We start from the raw sequence: 13,915 nt of genomic DNA, 5'->3' as shown, positions 1-13,915 counted from the left end.
CGATGCGATGCTCCCTCTGACGTTAGTGCAGCTTCACTTGCCGCGTGTGGCCACAGTTTGTAATGCTCCCTGAGGCCAGGTCCGCACTGTGACACCCAGGAGGGCTTCCTATGTCTTGGGTCCAGACATGTTCCGTGGCATCCACCTCATCATGCTGTGTTGCTGTGAGAAGAAGGAGAAGATGCTGAGCTGGAAGGAAGCCAGAGCACCTGCGTGCAGGAGGACACCTCTCTCCCACCGTCTGGACACAGCCAGGACCTTCAGAGACACCGGATCACCTGCAGGAGCACAGCACGCCGAGACCACCAAGTCCCCATTTATACAGCAACGTCACTCTAGTGCAGGAGGTTTTAAATGCATCCATCAGTTCTGCTACCATCCTTCACTTCTTAAAGAAATAAATATCTAATTTATTTATTTATTTATTTATTTATTTATTTATTTATTTCTAGCAGGACGGTTGAAAACTGATTGCAGAAGCCTTGCTCACGCTGAGGCCAGATCAGAGATGTAGAACAAAGACTTTATTTTAAGATATACTGATGACTCTGATGTTTGCAAAGATAATAGTCCAAGCAGACAGAAGCGTGTTCTTCACACACCTCAGGTGAGATAGGTTAATTGCAGGACTGGACAGAAAAATAGGGCTCTCATCCCCACCTTTTATGGAGAGGTTCTGTCACATTTAAGCAAAAACTAAGTAAGTAAAATAAAATGAGCCTGTTTTTATCTGAAGTTGTTACTGACAGCAACCACTTTTTTATTAGAAGAGGACTTCTGTCAGCTCCTGAAAAATGGAAACATCATTTTCAGCAACAAAACCCAACATATTTATCTCAAAAGCCAAGTAGGCTGGTACATATTTTGATTGTTTGGTGGGGGAGGCAGGCTTTTTTTCTTTTCATGTTCTCGAAATTCATCTGCCACAAAAAAGCAGATTTGTCAAAAAATGAAATTTCCCACTACAAAAATTTCAAAGGAAACATTTCCATCAGCTCTGCTCAATTAGCAGCTGCATAAAAATGGCTCGTTTTTGCAGCTGCTCCCCTGAATCTTTCTGAGAGCGGAGAGAAAAAGCAGAAGACTTGACCACTTCCAATTTTCCCTTAAGGAAGAACTCAGCAGATACCGGTGGAGAGACTGGGAGTGCATGTGGGACAAAGGCCGAGTGCAGACTTTGCACTGGTCAAGCAGAAGAGAAATAATTTTCTCCATGGCAGGAGGTGCAGGCTACAAATTTGCCCAATAACGAGTAGCCAGAGGCTGATACAAAAGACTAATTTTCTTACTAAAATCCTCGGAGAGCATCCCAATATGACTCCAAGGCTGGCAAGCTGCTGGAGAAGATGGGAAGTAAATGCAGCCATCTCATGAGGACACTGCCTCTGGACTTCTTGATTGTGCTTTTCCTATACTGCACTTCTCATAATGCCCTCCGGCTGGTACCATTGAAATGAAACCTATTGATTGAAATTCTGATCCTATTGATTTTACACAAGAGATTTGCGCGAATACGAAAGAGCAGGAACTGCTCTGTAACCACTCCCATCTCCGCATATTCTCCGCTGAACGCATGCGGTAGGCTTGCTTGTCCATGCAGGCATCGCCTCCGTCCCCTGAGCTTCCAGAAATAAATTACCCAAATTCAGATATTCAGTACCTATTAGCTCACAAATGTGTGGTAAATATTACCGGTCCCTGAATACACTAACATTATTTATGAGTTTCCTTTTGATTTCTTTTGTCTGCTCCTGCTTCACGTCTCTTCTTTACCTCGTTAACCACACACCGTGTTTTCCCCCTTCATTGCAGGGGTGTGGAGGCAAAATGGAAACCACATTTTACGGGAGGGGAGGCGGGATGGGAAGCAGCGCTGGAAGGAGGTGATGTTTGCCTGGAAGGAAAGTGCTAGGGAAGTTGTGCTCAAAACAGAGTGCTGTCAGAAATCACATTTCCACCCCTAGAGGAAGGGTGTGTGGATATGGGAGGTGAGGAACTCGGGAGAGCAGCTCCCAGAAGAGCCCAGAGGAGGAAAGGCCAACGTAGCGTGAGCCCAGGGTATCCTGCTCCCAACACAAGCGATGGCAGCCCCCTGAGCCCCACGGGGCTGCCCTGGCCCTGTCTGGAGCCAGTGTTTGCTTATGGGTCCCTCACACCATGCAGTGATGCCTCGTGCCTCCTTTTCCAGACCTGTAGGGAGGTGGAGCAGGGTTTAGAGGAAAAACCAGCTGCCCATTCACTCACACCTTCCTTTCCTTCTCATTTATTGAGGGCGTGGGGTGTCCTTTCCACACGTCAGCCAGTACACCTTGATTTTGATCATTTTTCCTTAATGCATTTTAGTTTGCTGCGCTCGACGCTTCCTCCTTTTCCCTCTAAATCTTTTTATAGTCGGGCTGCCACATATCAATCAATGGTATGGATTAAAGTTGCATATATCGTGACTTGTTTGGTCCAGCAGGAATGCATTTAAAACAAAGCCCTATCTGCTTTATTTTCCCCATTGACATTTTTTCTTTCCTTCTTTATTCCCAGCCAGGAAAACTGCAGGATTTTAACCTGCTGGAGTTCCTAGATTATAGCACGGAGTGGCGGTGACATGGAGGCAGGTTATGTGGCGGCAGGAAAGCCCTGATCACCCTGCAAGCCACACCAAATGAACCCAAAAGGCTGAGGGAAAACATAACCCTAAGGGCCAGTTCGGCAGGCTGAGGGAGAACACGGCCCAAAATGGTCCGGGCTGAGGGAAAACATAACCCTGAGGGCCCGTTAGGCAGGCTGAGGGAGAGCACAGCCCAAAATGGTGGCTGCACTTCGACGTCTCACACGCAGCGTGCCAAGGATTCGCGTGACAAGCGGTGACAGAAACAAGCCGGCGGCCACACGGCCAGCTCCCAGCCGCGGTTACAGGGGGAAGAAAGGAGCCGGGAACCGGGGGCAGCGGGCAGGAGGGCCGGGGAAAGGGGTAAGGAGCCGCGCTCGGGGGCGGGGGGCTCCATGGCCGCGGCGCCTCCCTGAGGAGCCCCCCGAGCTCCGCGCTCCCCTCAGGCGGGCGGCGCTGAGGCGGGGCCGCCGCGAGCATGCGCGGGCCGCGCGCGTCACGGGAGCGGGCGCGGCCGGCGGGAGCGCGGAGCCCCGGCGCGCCCCCTCCCCTCCCCTCCCCTCCCCTCCCTCCCTCCCCTCCCCGCCTCCCGTCACAGCCCCGCCGCCCGCTCGGAGCGGAGAGCGCCACAGCCGGGAGCGGCGAGGAGTCCTTCCTCCTCCTCCTCCTCCTCCTCCTCCTCCTCCTCCTTCTCCTCCTCCTCCTCCTCCTCCTCCGCCCCCGCCTCCGCCTCCCGGCCGGGAAGAGCTCGCCGTGCCCGCAGCCCCGCTGGATGCGCTGAGCCGCGGGGAGAGGGGCAGGAGGCAGCCGCCAGCCCCGCTGCGGTGCCCGGAGCCCGATCGCCGCCTCCCTTCCATCCCTCCCCGCCGCACGACCGCGGTGTGTGCGCGCCCCCGGCCTCCTCTCTGCAGCCCAGGCGGCGGCGGCGGCGGCGGGGGCTGCTTTTTTTTTTTTTTTTTTTTTATCCTTCCCCCCCCTACCTTTTTTTTTTTTTTTTTTTTTTTAATTTTTTTAATCTTTACGGGGCCGCCATGGGATGTACCCTGAGCGCCGAGGAGCGGGCCGCCCTGGAGCGGAGCAAGGCCATCGAGAAGAACCTCAAGGAGGACGGGATCAGCGCCGCCAAAGACGTGAAACTCCTCCTGCTCGGTGAGCCCCGCTCAATCCCCGAAACTCGGCCGCCTGCCTCCCCCCCCCCACTCCCATTTTCTCTCACCGCCTTTTCTCTGTCCCGACAGGGGCCGGGGAGTCGGGGAAGAGCACGATCGTGAAGCAGATGAAGTAAGTGCGGGGCCGGGCGGGGCGCGGCGGGGCGGGGGCTCGCTGAGGTGAGCGAGGGCCGCGGGCGCCATGTTTACCTGAGGGGACCGCCGCGGCGGGAAGGCGGCGCCCGGCCCCTGCCGCTGCTGTTCGGGGCCGCCGTGGTGCTGAAAGGGCCGCCGGGGCCCGAAAAGGGGAGGCGAAGTGCCGGAGCCGGGCTTGGGGGGCTCCGGGGGGATGCTGAAAGGGTTCTAAGGGGTCCTAAAGGGGCGCTGAGGGGATGGGAAGGGCCCTGAGGGGGCGCTGAGGGGCCGGGAGGGAGCCCCTGAGGGGGCTCTGAAGGGCTCTGAGGGGCCGGGAGGGGCGCTGAGAGGTTCTGAGGGGCCCTGAGGGGGTTTTCAGGGGCTCTGAGGGGCCCTGAGGGTTTTTTCAGGGGCTCTGAGGGGGTTTTCAGGGGCTCTGAGGGGTTCTGAGAGGCCCTGAGGGGGATCTGAGAAGGCTCTGAGGGGGCCTTGAGGGGCTCTAAAGGCCCCTGATGGGGCTGTGAGGGGGCTCTGAGGGGCCCAGAGGAGGCTCTGAGGGTCCGTGAGGAGGCTCTGAGGGGCCCTAAGGGGGCTCTGAGGGGCTTTGAGGGGGCCCTGAGGGTCCGTGAGGGGGCTCTGGGGGGCCCTGAGGGGGCTCCTTGCAGCAGGGGGGGTCGCAGCCGCCCCGCAGCCCTGTGAGGGGGGCCGCTGTGTGGTCAAATCCGCCCGTAATGCGGATTTAAAGCCAGGCGCCCTGCCACTCCGAGCCCCTTTTAAGGGAGATTTTTTTTTTTTTTTTTTTTTTGTTAGCGTTTTAATTAACGGAGGGGTTGAATTTGGCCGCCGATCGGCAATTAGATTGAAAGCGGGGTATTAAAAAAAAAAAAAAAAAAAAAAAAAAAAAAAGGAGGGGGAGCAAATAAACAAAAAAAAAAAAAAAAAAAGGCGACAATATGGAGAAGAACCAGCTCCTTCCTACGCCTCGGGCTGCCCCCCTCGCTGAGGCCCGGGCCCCGTTAGCCGGCCTCTCCCCGTGCTTAATTACAATTAAGCACCGGGCCATAAACGAGGGCTTGGAGCCCCGTTCCTTGAGGGAACGCCTCCCGTGGGGCAGCAGGTGCAGCGAGGAGCCAGGGGAGCCGCTCTTCTTCCCTTCCCTTTCCCCCTTTTTTTTTTTTTTTTTTTTTTAATCCCAACACGCCGAAAATCCCCCCCCAAATCCCCCGGCACACGGCGGGGCGAGGCGGAGCCATCGCGGGGGGCGCAGAGGGATGGATGGCCCCCGGGGAACCGGCTCCGGTACCCGAGGAAAGGGGGGGGGGGGGGACGGCCACACGGGGAGGGCTCCGCCGCTGCCATCCGCAGTCCCGGCACGGCTGCGGCTTTCAGGCGGTTCCCGTGGTGGACAGCGCCCAGCGGGGCCTCGAACCGCCGGCAGCGCTGCCCGGCTTCGGCTCCGCTCGGCTCCTCCCGTTGCCGGCTCGGCCGCCTTCGGAGGCGGGCGGGGAGAAGCCGAGCAGGCTCGGAAATAGCCGAAGGGGTTCGGAGCCGCTCGGCAACACCCCCCCCCCCCCCTTATTCCCCAAAACCACCTCCCCTAAGGGTGTGTGCTCGTCCTCGCCAAACCCTAGGGGTGACCCAAGGGGGTGACCCCCGTGTTTCTGCCCCATTCCTGCGGCCGCTGTGTCCAGCCCCAGGGGACCAAACCTCCAGCCCCACCCGAGGCAACCCTCTGGCGCTGCAGGGCTGGCGGAGAGGAGCCTCCCTTCGGCGCACGGTGGGCACGGCGGCCTCACCCACGGAGATTTGTGCGCCCTATTTCTGTCAAGCCCCCTTTGGAAAGGAGGTTTTCCACCCCGACACTTGGCTGTGGGGCCAGGAGGATGGGTTTGGTTTGCGCTCATTTGCGTGTGAGAGATGGATTGGGAGAGATGTTACTGCGGATGAATGGCAATAAATTATTTAATCTCTAGGAATCGCTTCTGCAGAAGCGTGCTGGAATGGCGGGCGGTGGGGTTTGGCTGGGGGGAGAGGCTGTAGCACCAGCATCACAGCACACCAGGGCAGATGTGTGGAGTCGGGAGCGGGCTGTGGCCGTGGTGGCTTACACAATGAGCGCCCAGGGATTCCTCTTTCCCAGTGAGCACAGCTCTTGTTTCTTAAAGCACGTTGGATCAAGCTAACAACCGGTTTGCTGGACTAGCCCGGAATACTAAGGCCTGAAAAACACCCTGTAGTACATCTCCCCAGCAAAACACTCTGGGAGTAACGCGCGGTAGCTGGCGGGTTTGTACCCGGCTGGAAAATGCGGCGGCGGCTGCCATGGTGGAAGCTCGCAGCGCGGGGAGCGGGGAGGCGGCTGCCAGCCTGCGAACTCCAGCGAACTGTGCAGAGGCTGGGGTGGGGACAGCGGTGTTGCTAGGAGCACGGCGGCAGGAGCTGGAGGGAGCCGCGCAGCCGCGGGCGCCAGGGGGGAGAGCGATGTGCAGGGAGCGACTGGGGGAAATTAACATTTCTGAAAATTAATTTAAATATAATGCAGGCATTAGCATTTCACCTGGTCAAGCTCCATTAGACAGGCTTGCTGAGAATCTAATGAATTCTTAATAAAGATTAAATTGCACGTTCATTAGATTTTGATGAAAGAGACTGCTATTTTATTTTTTTAATACTGTGTTATTGGTGTGCTTCTAGATCATAAATCTCCTCCTTGTGAATGGCTAAAGCAGTTTCACACTTGGATATCGCCTTGCAGAGAAGCGCAGGAATGTGTAGACAGATGAGAATATGCTTAGACAAAGGAACAGGGAGCAGACATTGTTATCGAAGGACTGAGAAGAGGCTACGCGCTGTCCAGTTAATCCATGAAATTTTAGGTAGTGGGAGAAGGGACAGGTAGAAACCGCTGTAATTTGGGAGTTTAGCCAGGGTGGGGAGTAGGATTTATCAAATGAATGCAGGATGTTTTCCTCAAGTGTTCGGGGCTGCCTTTCAGCTGGTGAGCGGGGAGTTCCCCAGTGCAGGAAGAGGAGTGGGTGCACGGTGGGCAGCTGGGACTGGAGGCTAGCATGTGCCTCAGGCAGCACGGGCTGGGAATGGCACTGTCCTGAGCAGCCGTGGTGCTGTAGGCACCCTCAGCCCTTGTGCTTTGGCTGCACCCATCTTGGCTGATGACGTTTGCTCGTTATTGCTTCACGACTTCGCCCGTGCTGTAAAATGTGGGGTTGGGGCCATGCTGCTGGGGGGAGCAGTCTTGAGAGGTGTGAGGCCAGTGCAGCCCCAGGGTGTCCTCGGTGCTCAGAATCAGTGATCGGCCTCGGCTTAAACTAAAAACCAGCTTTAACCAAGCGAATCTGGGGCTCCTTTGAATATCCAAGCCAGGGGGCGAGAGATATTGTACAGGAGAAATTTGTCTTCCAGCACCCAGCCTCAGCGGGTTCACACTGACGTAGAACTGCAATGACTGTCAACATCTCTTTGGCTCTTAGATCTTGAAATAAACACTGAGTGCATGCAGAATTTAGAATATGTGATATTTTCTGGAATGGTTGGATCATAGCACCAAGGCAAGACCTGTTGTTTGCCCGGGGGAATTTTTCAGGGTCTTACAACTCTGCTGAATGTTTGTTCATCAAACGGCCCCGGACTAGGCGGACACCCAGCACACCTCGCTCTGTCCCTGCCCAGCAGAATACCGAGGTGCATACAGCGGTCCTGTGGTGGGAACGGGTGTGTTACTGCAAGGGGAACACCCTCTGCTGCCATCAGCATGAAGCTGCTGGGGAATTCAGTGTTTAAATGCAAACGTAGAGGCTGAGTTAGCTGGCATGGCTTCAAACCCAGCATCCTGCCACCTTTCCGGGTGGGGAGCCGGGGCACTATTCCACCTTCCAAATGAGGGGGTGGATGGTGGTGGCTACGGCGTTTGGGAGGATGCAGGGCTTCACCTGCCCGCAGCAAAAATGTTGTTGTTTTGGGGTGTTTCTTCTGGCTTTTGCCTCTGCAGAAGCAGCAGTGCTGGCAGGACCTCACTCATCAGGCTTCTTGCAGTTCCGTTTTTTCGTAGATTGTTTTTAAGTTATGACAAGGATGGGAATGTGTGATCGGGAGGAGAATAGGTGGCCGTACAGCGCTTATCTTTCCCTACCTGCTGCCTTCTCCCCAACGGCGGTCAGTCCCAATAGCCGCCTGATCTATCGGTTTGACCTTTTTCAGAGAGCCCCTCAAAACAGCCCCGGGCTCTGCTTGCTCCCCGGGTAACTGAATTACTTCTAATCTGATGAACTTCTTTGGAGTGAGAAGCAGTCCCCACCCACTGCTTTTACAGCCCGTCTCAGCGACATGGTGGTAAATGCCACCAAAACGAAATGATGTCTTGTGAACACCCACTCGAGGCCTCACTCTTCACGGCGTGTCTGTCTCCAGCCCTAGCGATTTCCCACTCGCAGCCCCTTCCCCGGGAGCACCTCGCCCTGCGGGGGCTTCGCCTCCGTGTCGGCAGCGTCTGTCCCGCCCCTCGGGGCCAGCAGGATTTGAACTGGGCACCAGTAAGCAGGGGAAGGAGCTGCAGCCTTCCTGCTGGTCTGCTCACCTCCTGCCACCTGCTCTGCTGCATCCTGACCTGGGTGTTAAGGCTCTTGTTATTATCCTGGGAGAGATTTCAGAGAAGAGCAGTAACTGTATTAGCAGGCAAGACGGAATACATTTTGGGTTTGGGTTTTTCTTTTTCCTTGACAGTTCTTAATTTGTTTCTTGTTTTAGGAATTCATAACAGTAAAAATATCTTGCAGTGACAACAGTGAACTGCATAGCTTCTCCTCTTTCAACCTAGTTTTAAAACCTTAAAAGAAATTTGCCTGTCATATTCTGACATGACACATCTAGTCCTGTTGGAAATGTTTTAGCAATCTAATGAGATGAAAGCGGTTCTTCTAATGAGCTCTGAAGAAAGAGACAAATCTGCACAAATGTAGCCGGGGATGTTTTATTTTATGTTTGGCTAACCCAGAAGTTTTAAGAAACGTTAGGTTGAGTCATGACACTTGAAGAGAAGTTGTGGTTTTCCTCCTCAGCCTGTCCTTTTCTGCCTGTCTGGGATGCAGCTTCATCCCAGATGTGAGTTCCCCAGCATGCTTACCTGGGGCAGATCATGAAAAGAAGGGAGAGGAGGAGCCGAAAAGAGACAGTGATGGAGGTAGAGGCAGCTCCTTGGCTCTTCTACTTACTCTGGTCAAGAGAAAGCATGAAATGAAGCAAAGAGTCACTGCTGGCAAGAGCCAGGGAGTGAGCAATGTCTCAGAGCCATCACGAGTTACCTGCGGGAGCATTTCTTCTGCCACTTTGCAGAGTTACAGCCTGCCCCGTAAGCATCAAGCCCCCCTGGTTTCTCCTGGATTTATTTGCAAGATAAAAAGTCATGACTGACTGCTGAAGCTGGTGGTTTGCAGCTAGAAAGCCTGTCGCCAGTGCAGGGTGCAAGAGCTTGGTTTTGCAAACTTCAGAGCTTGTTCACCTCCTGCTCAAGCTGTGAGGGAGGTGAAAAGCTTTTCGTGTGAGCCAGCAGCAGTTCACAGCACAACGACGGAGAAAGGCTGTGCCATGAGGTCCGTGGTGAAACTCTGAGCACATCTGAGTGCAGAAGGCAGGGTCTGGTCCTGTATTCATAATGAGAGGCTGAAGGAAGAGAAGCTTAGGCAGGAGAGAATTCGCAAAACCTTCTCGTAGCTGGTCAGATTCAGGTGGTGTGGGTATTTAAGAGTGGTGTCTCTCTTCCTGGTGCAACTGCAAATTTCATGAGATTTGGGGCTTTCTGGAGAGCCTCAAATTGCCTCTGTGGGACCTGGGCTGGCATAACGAGGGGGTGAGCTCTGTTTCAGGGATTCTTGCTTTTGTGTTTGGTTTGGTTTTGAAAGAAAACTTCCAGTTCTCCTCACTTTAGAGACAAGATAAGAAATAAATGTATTTAGTCTAGCCCAGGGACTTGAGAATTGGGAGCACAATAAAATCAGCCCAAGTGAAGACAAGGAAACCAAATACATCTCAACTGCTAGATTTTTGTTTTCATTAGTGGTACAGAAACCAGTGGCTACACTTATTTCAAGTCAATTTGATTGCTCTTGTCCCCACATCCTCTCTTTGACCTCACTGGACTTTGGACCAAATTCTTCCTAGATGATGTCTGTCCAATGTGCAATTTTTAGGAGATCTGATGAATCTCAGCTGTTGCGTGGCACTTGGTGGGGTCCAGGAGATGGCCAAGCTTCATCCACAAAAACAGGAAACCAAAAATTCTGAAACTGACATTTTTTAAAGCGTCGGCACTTTAAAACCTAAGGTCATTTTTCTTGCCTCAAAAACTCTTTGATACCATTCTTAGAGGGAAATACTAATTATTTTTGCCTTGATTTTCCTAATGCTGAAGGAGCGCTGCGCATAATGCAAAAATCCCCCTTAACTGTTAATTGAATCACTCTCGTTTTATTTTCAAGGCCATTCATGCCAATGGCAGATGTATGGAGGCTGGAGGATTACAGTCCTGATTATAAGATGCTCTTAGGATTCTGCCTCAAATCAGGGAATGCAAAGGGCTGAAAAATGCTGCTGGATAACACAAAGCAAAGATACTGATGCTTTTCTAGTGCTGAGCAAAAAGGAGAAATTTAATCCAAAGCTCAATCATTGTCTGCTTATGGTGATAATATAATAAAACTCTTGATGGAGGCATTTCTTAGCTCACCAATAAAACTGCTTATCTCCCCCAACTTTCAAGTTAATTGAGAAAGAACCGAGGAGCGCTCTCTCAGGAAGGAGCCCGGGGAATTGTATAGTAAGCTGACATCACATCTGTTTTCAAATTGCTAATCGATAACAGTTTTGACATTGAAAGAGAAGAGCTTAAATTGCTTCGGTTTTCTTTATTCTCGGGCACGTCCTGCTCTGCTTGGTCACTGGAAATTATATCAGTGCATCAGCAGACCTTCCATCCAAGTATAACGTTCGTAAGGTTAAAGTAAGGGAGCTGAAGTACAACAGCTAGAAAGAGAGAAAAAGAATGTGGATAATGGAGGGACCTCCCCAGGGCTTGAGATTTTGGGCCATGGCTCTTAGTTATCCCCCTCACCCCTGTTCTGAGGGGTTTGTGTCCTCAGGAACCAAAGGTGATTTTATCCTGGATCCTGCCTGTAGCCTTTGAAGGGGAATTTGGCTTGGCTAACAATGCAGGAGCTGCTTTTGGAGAAAGCTTGGAGACGAGGCATGCCGGGAAGCTGAGGTGCTCGTCGCCATTCCCTGCGGCTGCCTGGGGATGTGCTGCTCAGGGCAACCCAGAGCGGGCTGGGCAGAAGCAGGATCCAATGCTGGTACTAAATGCGGGGCTTAATAACAAGGAAAGAGGCTTTCTCCTCTTCGGCACCTGGCAGCCCCTCTGTACACGTTTTGAAGTACACGTTTCGCATCAGGAGGCCGTGGGGTGTCTCTAGGAGCAGCTTTGGTGAACGGAGAGGGGCTCAGCAGGGTTTCGCTGGTCTGGAAGGAAACCCTACTCCCGAAATACCCAACTCAGAGAATTCATCACTTGGCTGTTAGCACTTTGGCAGGGAAGCTGGGCATGGGCGCCTCACCTCTGTGTGTGCCCCTGCTCCAAAACGTCACCCCCGGTGCTTAAATCAGCCTGAAGGGCAGAGCAGTGACTCAACGTGCTCCGAGGCTCTCCAGCAACTTTAAACCTGTATTAAATGCTCTTGTCTACAAGAGCATCATCGACAGCGACTTGTACACACCGTAACAGTCTGGTACAAGACTTGGAGGGTTTCTGCATTACCTGTGAATTGTTACTGAAGGGGGTGAGATAAGAACGGGCCGGTATTGAGGAAAATATCACTTAAATGATAAAAAAATGCGTAGCGTCTCCTAGCAGAGTGCTGTGGTTTATCCTCTCCCTGGAAGAGTCGATTGGAGTTAGGAGCTCCGATTCTGAAGCACCAGGCGCCGACAGCGCATAGGAGAGGCTGAGCACACAAAATGGATGTTAGGCACAATAATCTAGATAGCACATGAGAGGTTTTACTGCCAGCTCTCTGGAGCTGTGGTACGTGGCCGCAGCAACATGGAGCTGTTTCCCCACCGCCGGTGCTGCTCTGTGTGCTCATCACAGCCCTGTTCTGCGCTGCCTCGGCGGCCTGGGACTTGCTGGCATCGGGCTCCTGGCCCCCAGCACCTCGTCTTGGTGGCTGGCATGAAGCAGTGCCACCTCTGTGCTGCCGAGGGAGCTCAGTGAGGAGCTGCTGGCCAGCTCTGCCTCTTGCTGAAGCTACCGGTGAGATTTTCAGACTGCTGCAGGGGCACCACACGGCGGATCTACGTGTTCCAAGTGGAGACGGCAAGAGCTAAGCCTACGTGAGTCCACCCTCCTCCCTCCTGCACCTCTGCGGCAGCAGGGCACGTGCTCCTCCAGAGCCTGGGGTTCTGCTTAGCTGTGCCCACAGGAGGCACACACCGTCCTCAGGTTGGGTTTTGTGTGGGACAGCGTCCGTTTGGCCACTAAAGCCTTGATTAAGTAGATTTGGGGAAACTGTGCTTGCTTACTCAGAGCCTCTTTGCACCTGTAGGTACTGCAGGAGGGTGTTAGAGGAGGGGCGCTTACAGCATGCTGCAGCTAGAGAGCCCTTCCCTTTGACCAGAGAGGTCTAAACACCTGATTAGGGGCAAGGTGGGAAAGGCACATTGACATCTGGGGCAGTGGCTCCTTTCCAAGGTCGGGCAAGGTGGCCTGACCTCCTAGCTGCTAAATTCTAAGAGCTGCTCATCACCGGAGTGCCCGTGCCCGTGTCACAGGTGTGCCCTGTCCTCACACTTCACCGGTGACACCAGCACAGATCGTAGGATGCAGGAGAGCGACTGTGATGAGCATACGCCTCGCAACGGCGTCGTGCTGTTCATTAATCACCAGTCACCCTTCGGTGATTAATTATTGAGCCAAATTGGACAATTTTTTCCACATGAATGAGGAGATAGTTACTTAATAAAGCGGAAAGCTCCTGGTAGCGTGCCCTTGTTTTCCTCAGTTTAGCTGTAGGATAAATTTATCTCCTCCTGATTTACAGCTCAGCAGAAAGCCCAAAGTGCTGCATCAACTCCCAGGTGGCTGCTGCCCGGCCACATCCCACACGGGAAACCCGCTGCTGCTCCGTGGGCGCCTTTGGGATGGTTCAGTCAGGCTGCAGGTGTATGGGCGGGTGGGCCGTGCTTTGTTACCCCATCTCTGGGGTGCTGAGGTCACAAGGAGGCAGGGGGCAGGGGATCAGCGTTTTGCCAGACACAAGCTCAAGGCTCGGCAGCGCTTTCTGCTGGCATCAGGCATGTTCATCTCCTTTTTCTCCTTTCATATCTTTTCAAGAAATAGGTTTATTTCTCATTCCTACTTGCATAAATAACCATTTGTAATGTTTTTTTTTCCTACATGACAGGGCATGAAAATTGGTTATCACACTGGTACTTTTAGTTCTGACCGGAGAGATCAAACTGTAGGGTTTTTTTTCCATTTGTGGTGGTCAAATAAATAGGTGAGGCCTTCAGATATTCAGGATTAAATTTGCATTCTGATTTTTTAAGTGCTCCTACATAGGACTTTGAAATATTTTTGGGGATTTCCAGTAAAATGCAGAAAAAACATCTTACACATAACAAGGATATAAACCCAGCCAGACTGGTGTATTTAAATTCCATAACAAGTGGGGGATAAATATACCGAGATTTTTAAAATAACGAAGATTATTTTATTGGCCCCCTCATTCACTTGGGCACAGCGCCTGTGTGAAGCTCTCCAGCACATCCTGCTCCGTCTGTTCTCGAGGACAATCCTCCTCGTTCAGCAAAACCATCGCCTCCGTCCTCCCGAGGACATGCTCGGTGCTTCGCTCTCTGCTGTGGGCTTGCAGCAGCGCTGACCCCGCAGCTGGCTGGTTTCGAGACAGAACCAACTGCTCACCGCGCTGACGGCGAGGCCACAGGACTTGCAGTGCTGCCAAGTTGG

General features: G+C 53.1%; 1 protein-coding gene across 2 annotated transcripts in view; it reads left to right on the top strand.

The window, feature by feature from the left end:
• Window positions 1-3,464: 3,464 nt before the first annotated feature.
• Window positions 3,465-13,915, top strand: part of GNAO1 (G protein subunit alpha o1) — a 130,250-nt gene continuing 119,799 nt past the window's right edge. Inside the window, exons 1-2 of one of the 2 annotated variants that reach the window (XM_084533551.1) lie at window positions 3,465-3,751; window positions 3,841-3,883. In XM_084533551.1, coding sequence (XP_084389677.1) covers window positions 3,634-3,751; window positions 3,841-3,883 — 161 coding nt within the window. In that variant the 5' untranslated portion in view covers window positions 3,465-3,633. The remainder of the gene's footprint in view (window positions 3,752-3,840; window positions 3,884-13,915) is intronic. The other variant, XM_084533550.1, reaches the window with a different exon arrangement.

The sequence above is a fragment of the Aythya ferina genome (assembly GCF_964211825.1).
Source record: "Aythya ferina genome assembly, chromosome: 12".
Lineage (NCBI taxonomy): Eukaryota > Metazoa > Chordata > Aves > Anseriformes > Anatidae > Aythya > Aythya ferina.
Note: the sequence above shows the minus strand (reverse complement) of the source record. Positions and strands in the feature narration are given on the sequence as shown.